Source organism: Drosophila melanogaster, chromosome 2R, assembly GCF_000001215.4.
Source record: "Drosophila melanogaster chromosome 2R".
Lineage (NCBI taxonomy): Eukaryota > Metazoa > Arthropoda > Insecta > Diptera > Drosophilidae > Drosophila > Drosophila melanogaster.
This window is the reverse complement of record NT_033778.4, coordinates 14,563,739-14,579,052: the sequence shown is the minus strand read 5'-3', so window position 1 is coordinate 14,579,052 and position 15,314 is coordinate 14,563,739. Positions and strand designations below refer to the sequence as shown.

The window sequence follows — 15,314 nt, the reverse complement described above, 5'->3', positions numbered from 1 at the left end:
ACAAACTTTCGTTGATTAAAAATTAACAAATGTCGCAAAGTGCAAAATTAAGCAAACAAAATACATGGCGTATGCGTATGTAGTTGACTTCACTTTTAATTTCCATAAATAACTCAGAATCTCTACTCAATTATGCTGCAGACAAAAAAAGGCACAAAACTTTATAAAAAATAGGAAAACAAGAATCCCTCCCCTGAAACGTAGAAATATTTAAAAATTGAAGCACGCTCGCCGATACGCAAACAATTTTACCCTTTTGTGGTTTTTGGCTTATGACAATTAAACAAAAACGGCAACAAATCGCTAAACCAATTTCGAACCGAATTCATTTTATACACATTACTTTTTGTGTTTTTTTTAGTCATATATTTTATATGCGCCATTGGGACGTGTTTTTGCACAGAAATTTATCGATCTAAACTTGTTGACCAACGTTAATTAAGTGCGATTTCAGGAGCGTAGAGGGATTGGTTTTTTTTTTGGGGGGGCTTATGCAATGATTTGTAAATGCGCGGGTTGCACAATACTTTGGCTTTGTTTTTGGATTAGCCAGAATTCAAATAAATGATTTTATGGTGGGAATGGGGGAGTAAGCTCCTAAATATGCAAAGTAACCGATGAAAAATTCAGGGATTTCAATATTTATTTATTTTAGTTTTTCTGTGCAGTGCAAATAGAATATGCATGTTCTGTTTTAGTTCCTTAGGATTTCAACTGTATCTTCTTTCGATTTCTTTTTTAAGAATAATAAGGTATTTAAATCGTTTCAAAGTTAAGTTCGTTTTTTTTTTGAGCTCTTTAAGCTCTGATCTGCGATTAAATTCGACATGATTCCTTCAGCACCTCTTCAGCTTAATCGCCAGCAATTTGGCTCTTGGCGTTCATTCATCTTATAACGTCATTTGCCATGACTTCAAACTTTAAGCTGACGATGATGTCATTATAGTTGGCAAACTTCGGAGCTGTCGCTACAACGCAAATGAAAATATTAAAAAAAAAAAAACAACAACAACAAATGCCGAAGTTATGAAGCAGCTTTGACAAATTCGAAAAACAAGCAAAACGAAAAAAAAATATATATATTCAGCAAAGACAAACAAGTTTCGAAACGGCGGCCGAAAAGAGAAGTTAACTTTAATTTTGTTTGATTTCAGTTTATTCGGTGCGAGTATCTTTGTGTATGCTTTATTCAACGATAGGCGCAGCAGGCCAATATAGACAAGCAAATGTAACAGAAGGCAAATAAATGCCAAATAAATATTTATTCGCAGAAGTTTGCACAAATTAAAAGCCCTGCGGGCTACTTGTTTGTTTATTTGTCATTTCTTTATTTTGGGTTAATCGATACGATACTTGTTGTGTCAAATGGCGTGCCAGAAGGTTTCACATTTCGTTATGAAATGATAAAAACGTTAAATAAAATTGCAGAAAGATGCTTGTTACAATTACAGATACTTTAATATATAATGATTAAATTAAAGTGCCTCTGACTTTTATAATCAACCATTCCATTGAGTAAATTTCCCTTTGCCCTCATTCTTATCAATTTGTAATCTTAATCCCCAGCTATTCATCAAGCTAAAAAAAAAACTCAGCTAGAATACTTTGAAGACAAAAAACAAAAAAACACAAAGAACAGAATAATAATAAAACCAAACAAAGTCCAAATGAGACAACAAACACAAACATTTAACATCTGGTTAGGCTTTAATGTTCGTTTTTTTTCCACACACACAAACGGGCTCATTAATTAATTTTAATTAGCTAACGCTCACAGCTTACAAACGGATCACAAGTATAATTATAATTTCGAAAAGGGAAGTGGCGAGTTTGGGTAAGAAAATAATTTCAACGCTCGTTCATGATTAAAAATAATTCGGTGACGTCACAGAGAAGCGGCTACGTTTTGGAGGTCAGTGCTATATACACTCGATTTACTTTTTTCTCCGTCTTTCGTTTTTTTTTTTTTGTCGTTTTTCTTTGCTTGACTGCCTCTCGGGTGGTGACGTCACGGGCGTCGTTAACATTGCACGAGAAGTTCACATATTTTCTCACAGCGTGTGTTGAGACAGAGAATTCACAGCTCTCTAGTTCTCTCACTCTCATTGCGATTCTCAGGGGCAAAATAAAAAACAGTTTGCCGGCTATTTTTTGCATTTGAAAATAAAAGTTGGCAAAGGGGGAAAAATCGCTCTGCCACTTTTTAGGTGCTTATTTATTTATTATGACTGTGGGGCATCTACAAAAGCGTTCCAGTAAACTCAATGTCAATAAATATTTCACTTATGACATGTTCACACTACGCCAAGCCGTTTTCCACCAACCACCAACCACCACCACCCACCAGGAATGTTATGTACTGGTGCTACTCCCAGTCGTATTTCATAATTTTGGACAAGTCACTGGGCCATAATTGACCCGCCGCTGATCGATAAGCTCGAGTGACACATTGCGCATTCGAACTGTGGGCCAAATGGCACGGAATTGATGATATGTGGGCGGGCGTTCATTGTGGTCGCTTTTCATGTGTCGCAATCTCTATTAAGGGAACTACATTATGCGGCCAACGAAAATCGAACAAATCATAATGAAAATGTGTGGCCAACGGGTGGAAGAATGTAATGATGCCGAAGGGAAATGTTCGTTAGGCAATGTTCAAACATATGCATAGATGGGTTATATTCCAACGTTTTCAAATCTTACAAACTATTTTCTAAAGTTTACTCCATTTCTTTTTCTAGTAAAATTTCTAATTCTGTAGCACTTAGCGCGTTCATTAACCTTGGGCAACTCAATGAAGATCTTATTGAAGATTGGAATGCATCGCTGGGATTCCGCCTAAAGGTACAGTGCAGCTTCTTTAAAAAGAACACTGTAAGTTTAATGCTAGAACTTAACAAAAACATGTGTTTCTTACAAATTTCTTTCATTTTATATTAAAACACGATTTTCAAGATTTTTAAAGATTTTCCAGAGAAGTAAAACAAAATGTAAAGAACTCGTTTTTGGGACCAGTTGGTGTGTTTGTTAGTTGTTCGATTTCTATTTAGAGTTCCAGCGGCACAAACAGCTGTACATAGGAAAGCACAACAACTCTTACATATGCGAATGGGAAAGCGAATATGGTGGAAGGCGAAACAACAATAATACTAAAGCCAAAAGGTGAGAGCGGAAAAAATAGAGAGAGCAGCGCCGCATTCGTGTTGTATTTGGTTTTTTATGACCGCCGCCGCCGACGACGACTAATTTTGTCGATGATAGCCGTTCGTTTCGAGTCAAAGTTTCAGTCAATTTTTAGTCGTCAAAGCAGGCGGACGTCCAAGCAAAAAAAATTCAGAATCAAAAATATTGACAGTGACTTGAGAGGATTACGTACTTAACTTAGCAACTCGCACCTCGCAAAAAGAAAAGAAAACACATTGCAAAAATGTCAGCACGCCGCGTCACATTGAACACACGCGTTTCGCGCGCCTCCACCTCCACGCCGGTGGGCGGGGCATCCACCTCGTCAAGGGTGGGCGCCACCTCACCCACCTCGCCCACGCGCACCAGCCGGCAGCAGGAGAAGGAGGAACTGCAGCATTTGAACGATCGCCTGGCCTGCTACATCGATCGCATGCGCAACCTGGAGAACGAGAACAGCCGGCTCACCCAGGAACTGAATCTCGCCCAGGATACCGTCAACAGGGAGACCTCTAATCTGAAGGCGGTCTATGAGAAGGAGCTGGCCGCCGCTCGCAAGCTGCTCGATGAGACCGCCAAAGAGAAGGCCAAGCTTGAGATCGATATCAAGCGTCTGTGGGAGGAGAACGACGACTTGAAGCCCAGGTAAAGCTCCAAGACGGCGGGTTCAGGTTTGGGCTCGGAATTGGTAACAGCGTATTATCAGCCAGTGATGTCATATGTACATATGTACCCATGCCGGGCCACTGGAGCGCGAGACACAGGCAGAAAATGGGGGCAACTTTGGGAGCCTTGTCAAGAAAATGTGGAATCAATAATGCACAGCACGAAAAGCAGCGAAATTTCTTCGATTTGTAAAGTAAAAGTACAGTCAGTCGAGATTTCTAGAAATGCACTACTTTTTATCAAATTGTTTTTTTTTTTTTACTTTTTTGTTGTATTTTGTATTGAAATAAGCGAATTTTATATTTATTTCTTAGGTACAGTTGACCTAGAAGTTCAATTCCAGCTATGTAGTTATGTAGCGAAAACAATAACAAATTGTTTTATTTATAAAGGCAATATATTTAATTTTCATATTTCATGCTATTCGTAAGAAGAAAAGAGTTTTAGTAAGATACAAACTTCAGTTTCCATGGTTGTTTTTTTTTTATATGTAGGGAGTGACAGAGACAGACAGAGAACGGGGCAGACTGAGAGCGAGCGAGGCCGATGATGTCATGCCAAAAGCACATTTTGAAAGCCAAGCACATGGGAAACTCTCTCGACTCTTTCGCTGTTGTTTATTTTTTGCATTTACACTTCCAGAATTCTCTAGGCATTTTTATGCAAATGTTTAGTTCTCAGCTAATGTGTGAGTAGTAAACCAAAAGAAACCCAATGAAAATCAAAAAGGAAGAATCGAAATACCGCCGTAAATCTCAATGAAGGTTACAAGACTATGATGTCATATGGCACTCAGTTACAGATCCATTTGTAATACCAGTTTCTGGTGGGAAGTCAACAAAAGTTGGGTTGCTTAGCTTTTCCACTTGCGAGATTTCCGTTTCGCGTCGTTTGCGTTATCATATTTATTTTTGGTATTTACTGCGCGATGAGGCCCAAAGCTTTTTCAATTCATAATAGCCACAATTTGTTGTTTGTGCGTTTTGCAATGCGTTAACGAAGTTAAGAGTTTGGCTAAAAGGCGGGTGCCTAAATGTTGGGTAAACTTGATTTTTCGGCTACTTAAGGTGTGGCTTATACGTTGAGCAACGGACCGGAATAACCAAGGAAATTGTTTATGATGATTACGATTAGATACGATAAGATTGCAGCAGAATTATGGAACTTGTGATAAAAGATTTATCTTTTGTTGAGTGTCCATATTGCTTAAATTATTTTCATTTGTGAATGCTGGCTGTGCTTAATTATTTTAAATTTTTTTTTGAAGAATTTAGAAAGCCAAATATATTTTCATATTTATTCTTTGGTGACAATAGCATACATATGTACAAGCGAATTAGGTCAGCGGAAGGAATTGGGGAGGAAAAATGGAACTTTAACACGCTCACACAAAACGCACAAAAAAGGGGGAAATTTATGAAAATCTAGAACGCAAACAAAACAACCTTGAATCTATTTTGTTTTTATATTTCCCCATTTTTACACAACTTTTCTTGATTAGCTACGAAAACTGTTTACATTTTCTCGTTGCAACAGCAAAAACCGAAAGAAAATCGATAAAACAGAATAGAAGATTTTCAATCCATGAAAATAAACTTTCAAAAATGGTCAACACAATCGCCGTAAAAGGCGCCAAACTATATATATAATTTTAATTACGTTTTCATTGAACGCATGACATGCAAAGTCAATTATTTCATAGTTGAAATTATTGGATTTGTTATAGAGAATAATTTAAAACGTGCCGACCACGCGAGTCGCCGATTGACAACCAAAATTGATATCCGAAAATATGCAGGGATTATTTGTGGAATTTTCGTAGCTATTTTTTATAGCGAGTTTGTTTTTGCCTAAATAGAATTTCAAATACAAAAAATAAAAGGCGCTCATAAATCACAGGGGGTGGTGGGGTTTCGCAGGGGGGACGGGGTGAACTGGTCAGAAATAGCCGGGCTACTTTATGCTAATGGCATGTGACGACTTCTCCCAAGGCAAACAAAAACCTCGAAATGTTTGAGTATTTGATTCTTCTATGGAGGAGGATCGATGAACGAGTTTCCAAGCGACTATAGCATTTAAATAAATGAAATGAATAATACATAAGCGATATAAAGAGAGCGGTTTAGCTTTCGCAAACAAATGTGAGTCGCAATGTGACTCAGTTATAATTATATAGATAAGTGACGTCATTCAATGAGCACATGTAGATAAAAGCAAAAAAAACAATTGCTCCTATGAACCGCCTAAATTTCGATAAGGGATTACTCAGGCAAATAGGCTGATTAATTATTAAATTAAAAAGTTCTTTGTTATAAAAGATTATTAATTTTTAAACCAAATCCATTTTAAATTTAAGACTCGACAAAAAGACGAAGGAGGCTACCGTGGCAGAGAACAATGCCCGCCTGTATGAGAACCGCTACAACGAGGTGAATGGCAAGTACAACCAATCGTTGGCCGATCGCAAGAAGTTCGAGGATCAGGCCAAGGAGCTCGCTCTGGAGAACGAACGCCTGCGCCGCCAACTGGATGATCTTCGCAAGCAGCTGGAGGCGGAGACGCTGGCCCGCGTCGATCTGGAGAACCAGAACCAGAGCCTGCGCGAGGAGCTGGCCTTCAAGGATCAGGTGCACACCCAGGAGCTCACCGAGACCCGATCCCGTCGCCAGATCGAGATCAGCGAGATCGATGGCCGACTGTCGCGTCAATACGAGGCCAAGCTGCAGCAATCGCTCCAGGAACTGCGTGATCAGTACGAGGGTCAAATGCGCATCAATCGCGAGGAGATCGAGCTGCTGTACGACAATGAGATCCAGAACCTCAAGGCTGCTGCCAATAGGGCTGCCCAGGGATCCGCTCTTGCCACCGAGGAAGTCCGTCTCATGCGCACCAAGATCGATGGCTTGAACGCCAAGCTACAGAATCTGGAGGACACCAATGCTGGCTTGAATGTGAGTACTGCAATTGCCAAACTAAATTCCCCGTGTGATTTTAATGTTGACATTTTCTCATTTACCATAGGCTCGCATTCGGGAGCTGGAGAACCTCTTGGACACGGAGCGCCAGCGCCACAACCAGTACATCGCCTCCTTGGAAGCCGAACTACAGCGTATGCGCGACGAGATGGCTCACCAGCTGCAGGAGTACCAGGGTCTGATGGACATCAAGGTGTCGTTGGATCTCGAAATTGCCGCTTACGACAAACTGCTGTGCGGTGAGGAGCGTCGCCTGAACATCGAGTCGCCCGGACGCCCGACTACCGACTCCGGTATCTCCAGCAATGGCAGCCACTTGACCGCCAGTGCCAGTTCCCGATCCGGCAGGGTCACGCCCAGTGGCCGTCGCTCGGCTACACCTGGCATCTCTGGATCCAGCGCCGTGAAGCGTCGCCGCACCGTGATCGATGAGAGCGAGGATCGCACTCTGTCCGAGTACTCGGTGAATGCCGCCGCCAAGGGAGATCTGGAGATCATCGAGGCGGACGTTGAGGGACGCTTCATCAAGCTGCACAACAAGGGAACCGAGGAGATCAATCTGACTGGCTGGCAGCTAACCCGCATTGCCGGCGACGAGGAACTGGCCTTCAAGTTCTCGCGCGGATCGAAGGTACTCGGCGGTGCTAGTGTAACCATTTGGTCCGTCGATGCTGGTACCGCACATGATCCACCCAACAATCTGGTGATGAAGAAGAAGTGGCCGGTGGCCAACTCGATGCGATCGGTGCTGGCCAATGCCGACAAAGAGGTGAGAGTCTTGTCCATATACAACACATGCGGCACTTGCGACATCTGCCGCCACTGCAGACACCTCGAATTCGTGCTCGACCAGTACGATATGCCATAGACCTTTGCATATTTCGACTATAATTTACGTTATATCTTTTGCCTTTCAGGATGTTGCCAGCTACGACCGTGTCCGTGCTAACGTTTCCAGCCACACCTCGCGGCATCGCAGCAGTGGCACGCCCAGTACGGGCTTTACCCTCGGTTCCGGAGCTGGCTCCACTGGCGTGAGGAGCCTCTTCTCCCTGCTCTTCTAGGCGGGAGCTTCAACTTCGAATCGGACTGGCTTGGCTTGGATCCTGAGGCCCAGCCAAACAAAACCCAACTCACCGCAGAGACTCACAGACTCCGAGCTGCACATTCAAACCACACACAGATCTGTTCTGCATATCAAGCTTATTGTGAAACTATGTACAACAATCAAAACTTGTTCAACTCTTAATGTTAAATGTTTAAGTGACCTTAGTACATGTCTTTGACTCTATGCGTCTCCTATGTTTAAGTAAGTTTTTTCACGCTCTACACCCTACTCTCACTCTCTCTCTCTGTAATTTATGACGAGAACATGCATTTTGGTAAAAATACAAAAATAAACAAACAAATAAATGTTACAAGAAAGTTGGCTGGAAAATCAATTAATGAGATTTAGCCGTGCGGTCGCCTGCGTTGATATCTTTTTTGCGAGGAAGCCAAATCGGCTTAGGCCAGTGGAAAACTTCTTGAGATGCTGTCGCGGCATTTTGCACTATCTGGGATCCAGGACCATGGGCCAGGCCATAATGGACAGGTAAGTGGGGGAAATTAACTACAAGAAGTCAGGTGGACAGGTGCAGCTGGGAGCAAAACTGTGGGCTAAAACCGAACGAGGTCAACGAAAAAGTTTCGCAACTTTACAACTTGAAAATAAATTAGGTTGGATCACTGGGAAAGGTCGAGCAAACCGAAGCAAAAGTTTTTAATGGAGCAAATATACAGCTTCAGGGCAGTTGTAGAAATATACTATTTAACAATTCTAGGGCTGCCATTCAAACTAATAAACGACTCGTTTCGGATACAAAAATAATGCTTAGAAATACATATGTGCAATAAAAGCCAGTTGTACTAGTTCGTTTCTTTCTAATCTCCAACTAGAATACAGGAAAAACCTAGGCGTCCCACTGTTTAATCTGCATCCTTTGGCTTACTCCAAAGGAATTAGCATTGCCAGGACGAAGAAGAAGATCCCTTCACTTGGCGCCGCCTTAGCCAAATTGCGTTATCTATTGCCCAGGCATTTCTCGCAGTGCATGAGCAGCCACTAAGGCAACTTAGCGGCGCTTGAGTGAGTGCACGATTCAATGGAATGAATGCGAGAGAAAGGCGGCGGAGAAAGGTGAAAGCGGCTGAGACGGCTGCGAAGACTGAGAGGGCTCAGAAGACTGAGGGGGCGGGCAGACAGTTGACTTCAAAGTAGTTTTCCTTGGCAAAGTTTTTTTCCTCCTTGGCGCACGTTTGCATGCGCATAATAGGATTAGTCAAAGTAATAAGTTGTTTTTCTTCCTCCACTTTTAGCTGCTGATGCTACCTAGATTCCTGCTGCTCACAGGACCTGCTTTTGCCGGATTGCTGCCACTTTTAACGGCCAAGCGGCGAGTGGGCGTGGCCAGTGCTTTGATATGCACGCCTCGATGAGACAAAGCGGACAGGTGAGGTGCAGAAAGTTTCTTTCTTTTGCCATCTGCCTGCGAGTATGCAACATATTATGTTGCATGAAAAACAAAGCCACAAAGCAAAAAAAAAAAACAAATAAAATACCAGAAACAAAGCGCGTTAAGTCTGCATGGGAAAATCAAGAAAAGGGTTTTTCCAGCTTACAATGGAAATCTTGAAATCTGACGCATAACAGAAATGAACAAAAAATCTGTCGGTATTACAGGCTTAAGTTTCCCGATTATAAATATTTTCCACAAAGATATGACTTTCTTCTCGTGAATTCTTTACAGTATGATTATTTATAAATGTTAGCGAAATTTCGTTTACTTTTCCACAGTGCACACTGGGTATGCAGAACATTTCGAGCCCAACCCAAACTTTTGGCTTATTGTGGTTTATTTAGTTGTTTTGTGAATTTTTGTGACCATTTTCGAACTTTTACCAGCTTCCGCTTTTCGTCTCCCTGTGCAACTCGAGTGCATGGCACACGCTTATCGGTCACATCCATTCGGTCCCAAATCACACACACTGGAGCACACAAAGAGACTTTTGGGGCTTAGGCCAAGATTTTGGGGCCACTGTGGGCCGACAGTAAGTTCGGTAAGTGGACTTTGAGTGACCTTTTTTGTGGGGATTCTGTGGGCAGGGCCAATCGGCTCCACACACACACACACACGTACATATATTCTGCGGCCTACGCACTTAGTTTCCTTTCGACGGATGTTGTAAAAGTTCGACTGTGGTCTTACTTTGGGTTCAATTTTTGATTTATTAATTGAAATAATTGGGGATATCAGAAAAGGGATTGGGATTTGGGATTGAGTGCCAAAGTGTCGAAGGAATTGATTTGTGCTTAAAAACCGAAAAGGCTGAGTGGAATATTCTGGGTTTTAAATCTTTAGATAGGAGGAAAAAAGCTGCCACATTTTATGAAATATTGAGCACAATCTTAGCATTGGTTTAATAAATTTGTTCTGACCTCGCAAAATTATCAATTTTTAACGGTATTTAAAAGATTTCCAAACCCACCTAATTGATTTAATCAAGACAAACCACTTAATTATATAATTTGCGTTATATGACATAATTTGGGTCAAGAGTGGCGCTATTCACTGTCTAATAAAGGGCATGGCCATCGAAAACAGAGCAACACATTTCAGGATGAGATTCGGGATGTGTGTGCGTGGCTGAAGCGTCTAACAACCCAAATAACTGCTTAATTTGTTTTTCCTCCGACCCGTGCCATGAAAAACCCCTACTGAAATTCACCTTTGCTGTTTGCTTGCACAGCAGCAACAATAACAACAGCAGGCGATGAGGGTAAACAAAGGTTGACCCAAACCCGAACCCAAACTCAAACTCGAACCTAAAAACCGAGAAACCCCCCTTAAAACCGTCAGCTGACTGTTAGTTTGTTGACTTTAATGGACCAGTTTTATGGTAGAGGAGCGAGTGGCAAAAGGATACGCCGGACAAAACTGACACCGCCTGGTCACATGCGGTTCAACGCCCAGAATGAGCAGATTTTCCCAACAAGGCCAGTTGAGGCAGTCGAAATTATTTGCCACTTTTTTCGTAGCTCTGGGCTTTAGAGGGTTAAGAGCGTTCTAGGCTTGTTTATGCCTAAATCAATTTGCCGCATGAACGGGTCTTAAGTGTAAGCGAAGGGAAAAGGATTTCCCCAAAGACCCACATCCCCCCGGTACGCCAACCCATTCATATTCATACGTGCCCCGGACTAAAGGATTATTAGGAACTTTCCGCTCCAAAAGTGAGACGTGAGTGGCCAACCTTACCAAGGGATGTACATGTACATGTATGTGGTATGAGGGGCGGCAAAAAAATGTGCAAAATTAATAATAACAAATTATAAAGGCATTTCCCGCAGAGACCACGCCCTGCCAAAGAGGAATTTCTGTTCTGTTTATAAATATTCTGGAATTGTTTTGCCCCGGGGCAAGTATTTGTGCCATCTCAGGAACTCTTCTGCATATTAAAGCCGCAAAGGAGGCGGTTGAAAGGCGGGCGGATAGACATGATGTTTGACCCTTGCGGAGCTGCATTCCTGGCCATATGCAAAATGTGGGTCAAATAAGCCAGAAAGGATTGTGCACACACACGGCCATTACGTGATGCACGTGCCACACCTCAGCAGGTGGGCGTGGTCCGATGTCTCTGCCTGCGCTTTTAACCTATCCCTACTCGCCTACCCCCCCATCCCTTCCCTCCTGTCGAAAATGCCACAATTCATCTTTTTAATCGCGACCCATAAATCAAATGTGCGCCGCAAAAATGCAGGCCAAACGTAAAACTTGTGCACGAAAAATTCTGATGCACTTCGTGGCGCAATTTAAGTTTTACAGCAAAATCATAGAGGGAATAGTCTACTCACTAATTGCACTCAAAGGGTTTCATAAACGCGAATCACGAATTAGATATGCACACAAAAATATTGAGTGGCTCTTTAAATTGATTTAACAATATTCGTTTGAATAACGATTTGGTTAATTATGGAAATTGTCATAAATCTTCAACCTGTGATGCCTGTGGGCAGCAGGTCGATCAAAACCCAATTAACTTTGGTTGCGAACCACGAACGAACCAGCATCTGCCCCTCACACCGACGAATAATAATTATTAGAGAGCAGGCCAAATTAGTTGGCCAAGTGTGAGCGAAGCGGTGAAAGGGGGGGAGGGGGATTGCTTTCACCTTCCGTCACATAAATCAAACTAAACTCTCTCTCTATGCGTGTCGTCCTTTGTTGACCATGTTCTGGTCGATTGTGGACCCAGTCGTTAATTGCCTTGGCAAACCCACACCGCCCTCGTCCTTTCGTCCTTTCGAGGCGGTCACAAGGTACAGTAAAAATATTTGTGTTTAATTTGGTTACACACATTTTGGTTGCTGTAACTGCAAATTGATTATTACTAGCCAGAAACGCTGGCAAATGAACGAGCCAAGAGGCCAGCGGGTTAAGGGAGGATCAGAAGTGGAGAATCCTGCCAATGGAGCCGCAATCTGCACAACTCTCGGCTACCCATTTCCCTTGCCGCTCCATTGGGCTGCGGTTTTTGTCAACGAGCAGAGCGACAGACACGACGACATTGCAATGTTGTCGGTCGTCATGGGTTAACATGGCTGGGTTGCTCTCTACATGGTTGTAGGTGCACTGAGATAAAAAGTTATAGAAGAAATCCTGAAACTATCCTGACAGGACTCTCAAGAAGTTCTTTAAGCATTAGTTACTTAAAGAAGTCATAAACATTTAGCGTTTGTAAGGCTTCATAACTTTCTAATTAGAGCGACGTACCTTTTGATATTTCAGCTCGTGATTAAGTACACTATTCTTTCTCACTGAATGAGCATGCAAAAGATTCGCCACAATCGCGAATCTGGATGCGTACTGGGAGTCAGTCGTCTCCGGTTTCAGTTGGCAGCTTCAGCTTGCTCCCCTCCCCCCCTCCGCCACTCTCTCCCCGCGATGATTACACAAAATTGAATGCCGTGCAGCATCCTTGCCGTGAATGTGTCTACATCTCTGCACGATGCTCCCTGTCCCTGGTTGTGTGTCAATTTGAGTGTTGAAAAGTGGTCTCCAGTGGCGGCGGTTTAGTTTGCTTTTCGCGTCTATACCCAACACCCCTCCCACCCCTCCGGAAAACGCAACCCGCCCTTTTGGCATTTTGCTACTCTGGTCTTCTACGATGTGTGTGTGTGTGTGTGTGGAGAAACGCGAATTTCTGCTTGCCATTTGTGTGCAGATAACTTTGTTGTTCGCTGTTTGTTGTTTTCCGTTTGCATGCCCGAGAATGTGCGGAATGCGTGTGTTTTATTTATACACCCCCACCCATTTGCCAATGGGCCACCTCCCACTCATTTGCCACCCCCCCAACTTTAGGCATTCGGTGGGCGTTTTTGGCAAATGTATTCCAAAATCAAATTCAATGGCTACGCAAAAGTTTTGCTACTTAGGGTTTAAATGTATCTGGCAGATACACTTGGGCGGCCTGCACAGTAGTTTTCTTGTACAAATCAAATTTCCAGCACTGTTAGCCATCGATGTTTTAAGAACTTAGAGACTACACTAATGCCTTTTTAGCCTTAAAGAGCGGAATCTTTAGAGAACTACAAAAAAAGAGTAATGCAAGCTGAGACATTTCTATTCTATCTTTTTGAACTCATTTAAAGACAAAGCATAAAGTAGCTAGCAATATTTTCGAACTGGCCTTAATACGACTCACACATCGTAAATACAAATAAAAGTAAAGTTGGGTACGCTTAATTACAGCACGCAGTGTGCCAAAGTCCGGAACACGAGACCAAGTTGTTGCATACTCGTAGTTCCATCGACCAAGTTGCAAGTTCCCGGCTATTCGATGCCCAAAAACCCCACCTCGGAGTCGCTAAGTAGAGCAAAGAACATACTCGTTACTTGTTTCTTGTCGATTGAGCGAACCAACAAAAGCCGCAACAACTTGCCAAGTAAGTTCGAGTTGCTATTTGGAAACCTCCGAACCTCAGAACCTTCGAGCCTCAGCTCACCCCCCCCCCCCCTGTCAAAGTTCCATCATCATCCTCCTGCTAGCCAAGTTATCAGCCGCAAATAGGCGGCGTGTACACATGCAAATGTTCCCCGGGAGAAACTTAGCACTCACCTCGAATGTTGTGAAGACGATTTTCTCAATGGATCCGAAGTAGCGTTCCCACAGGACCTGCGTCTGCTGGCGGAGGGCGAAGATGCGTTCCGCCGGTATGGAGCGCACGATGTCGGGTACCTATATATGTATGCGGTAGCAGCGGGAGGAAGAGAAGAGAAGAGGAGCGGGGATTAGAGATGGATGTAACCAGTGCTGGCGTAATTCCAGCTTAATAGATGCAGCTCATCCCGGCACCTGAGCAACAATGCATTAATTTAGAATGCACAGCTTAATTGGTTAAAGGGTTACGGCCAACCACCCACAGGTGCCATTCATCATAATTGCAGGGGCAGCAGTGGTGCCCACACTATTGCCCCACTAAATTGCAACGCCATAAAGAGTTTGCCCAGCCAGTCGGATAGAGTCGAGTTGCGAGTCCGTGCTCAAGTTTCCTGCTCAAGTTAACTTAATTAATTGCATTTCCTGCCAATAAACTACAAAGGCAAACATGCCAATGGACGGGGACAGGAAGTGCAAGGGGAAAAAGAAGATGGAGGAGCAGGAAAAGCAGCTGGGCAGAGGTGGAGGTGGTGGTGGGCGGTGATATCCCAGTGGGCAGGCCAATTGGCAAACATTGTGCCAAGACTTTGTCGCGAATGAAGTGCGACAGCAGTGAAAAGTTCACAGAGAGCAAATATCGCAGACATCTTTGTACTTTTAAATCACGACAAAGTTTCTAAAAAGTATGCTAAACAGAAATACTTGCCTCTCTTTTGAATCGGAGAAAGTCCATTTCTTATAAAGTTAGTGGCTGAAATAATTTTCCTTTTTATATTTATAGTCAATGTAGACTTAAGCGAACTATTTTCTCTGTGTGCAACATCAGCAGTTGAAGGCGCAAAAGCGTGAAGAAAAGGACACTGGCAGGCAAACAAATGAAGCAGGACACGCGCACAGGGAAGGAGTGTCCAAGGGCTTTCAGTCCGGCGTAACATGAAAAGGTGCGGACATTGGGACAAAGAGCTGCGAACCACTCACCTGGCTCTGATTGGAAAATCTTCGCCGCAAACAGAGGCTACCTACCAGTGGACTAAGCGCTCCTCCTAATGGAGCAGCCAAAGTTGAGCCGTTAAGACTTGAGGGGGATTCTTGCTCTTGCTGTCTTTCGATTCATTTTACTAGGAATTATCTCGTGTTTATGCTAGTAGTTTTGTCAACAGAAATACATAGTTTTTCGGGAGACATTTAAGTTTAGGTTCAAAAAGCATGGCTTACGATAATTACAAAAATAGGTATTTGCAGTTAAGTTAACTGAATATCAAGCAGCTTGGATAACCAGGATCTCTGAGCACC

The 15,314-nt window shown here is 43.0% G+C and overlaps 2 protein-coding genes across 6 annotated transcripts in view; one reads left to right on the top strand and one right to left on the bottom strand.

Moving 5' to 3' along the window:
- ttv (tout-velu) overlaps window positions 1–15,314 on the bottom strand; it is a 61,651-nt gene that overhangs the window by 8,865 nt on the left and 37,472 nt on the right. For 3 of the 4 annotated variants that reach the window (NM_001274042.1, NM_001369957.1, NM_057883.3), the window contains exon 5: window positions 13,980–14,099. In NM_001274042.1, coding sequence (NP_001260971.1) covers window positions 13,980–14,099 — 120 coding nt within the window. Of the gene's footprint in view, window positions 1–13,979; window positions 14,100–15,044; window positions 15,173–15,314 lie in introns of those variants that run through there. The other variant, NM_001274043.1, reaches the window with a different exon arrangement.
- Window positions 3,282–8,243, top strand: LamC (Lamin C). Of its 2 annotated transcripts, none has more exons than NM_079018.3 (4): window positions 3,282–3,828; window positions 6,206–6,800; window positions 6,871–7,593; window positions 7,742–8,243. In NM_079018.3, the coding sequence occupies exons 1-4, from the start codon at window positions 3,428–3,430 to the stop codon at window positions 7,886–7,888; spliced, it is 1,866 nt and encodes a 621-aa protein (NP_523742.2). In that variant the 5' UTR covers window positions 3,282–3,427; the 3' UTR covers window positions 7,889–8,243. The 2 variants fall into 2 exon arrangements, with proteins under 2 accessions (NP_523742.2, NP_001260974.1); NM_001274045.1 differs by having other exon boundaries at window positions 6,871–7,676.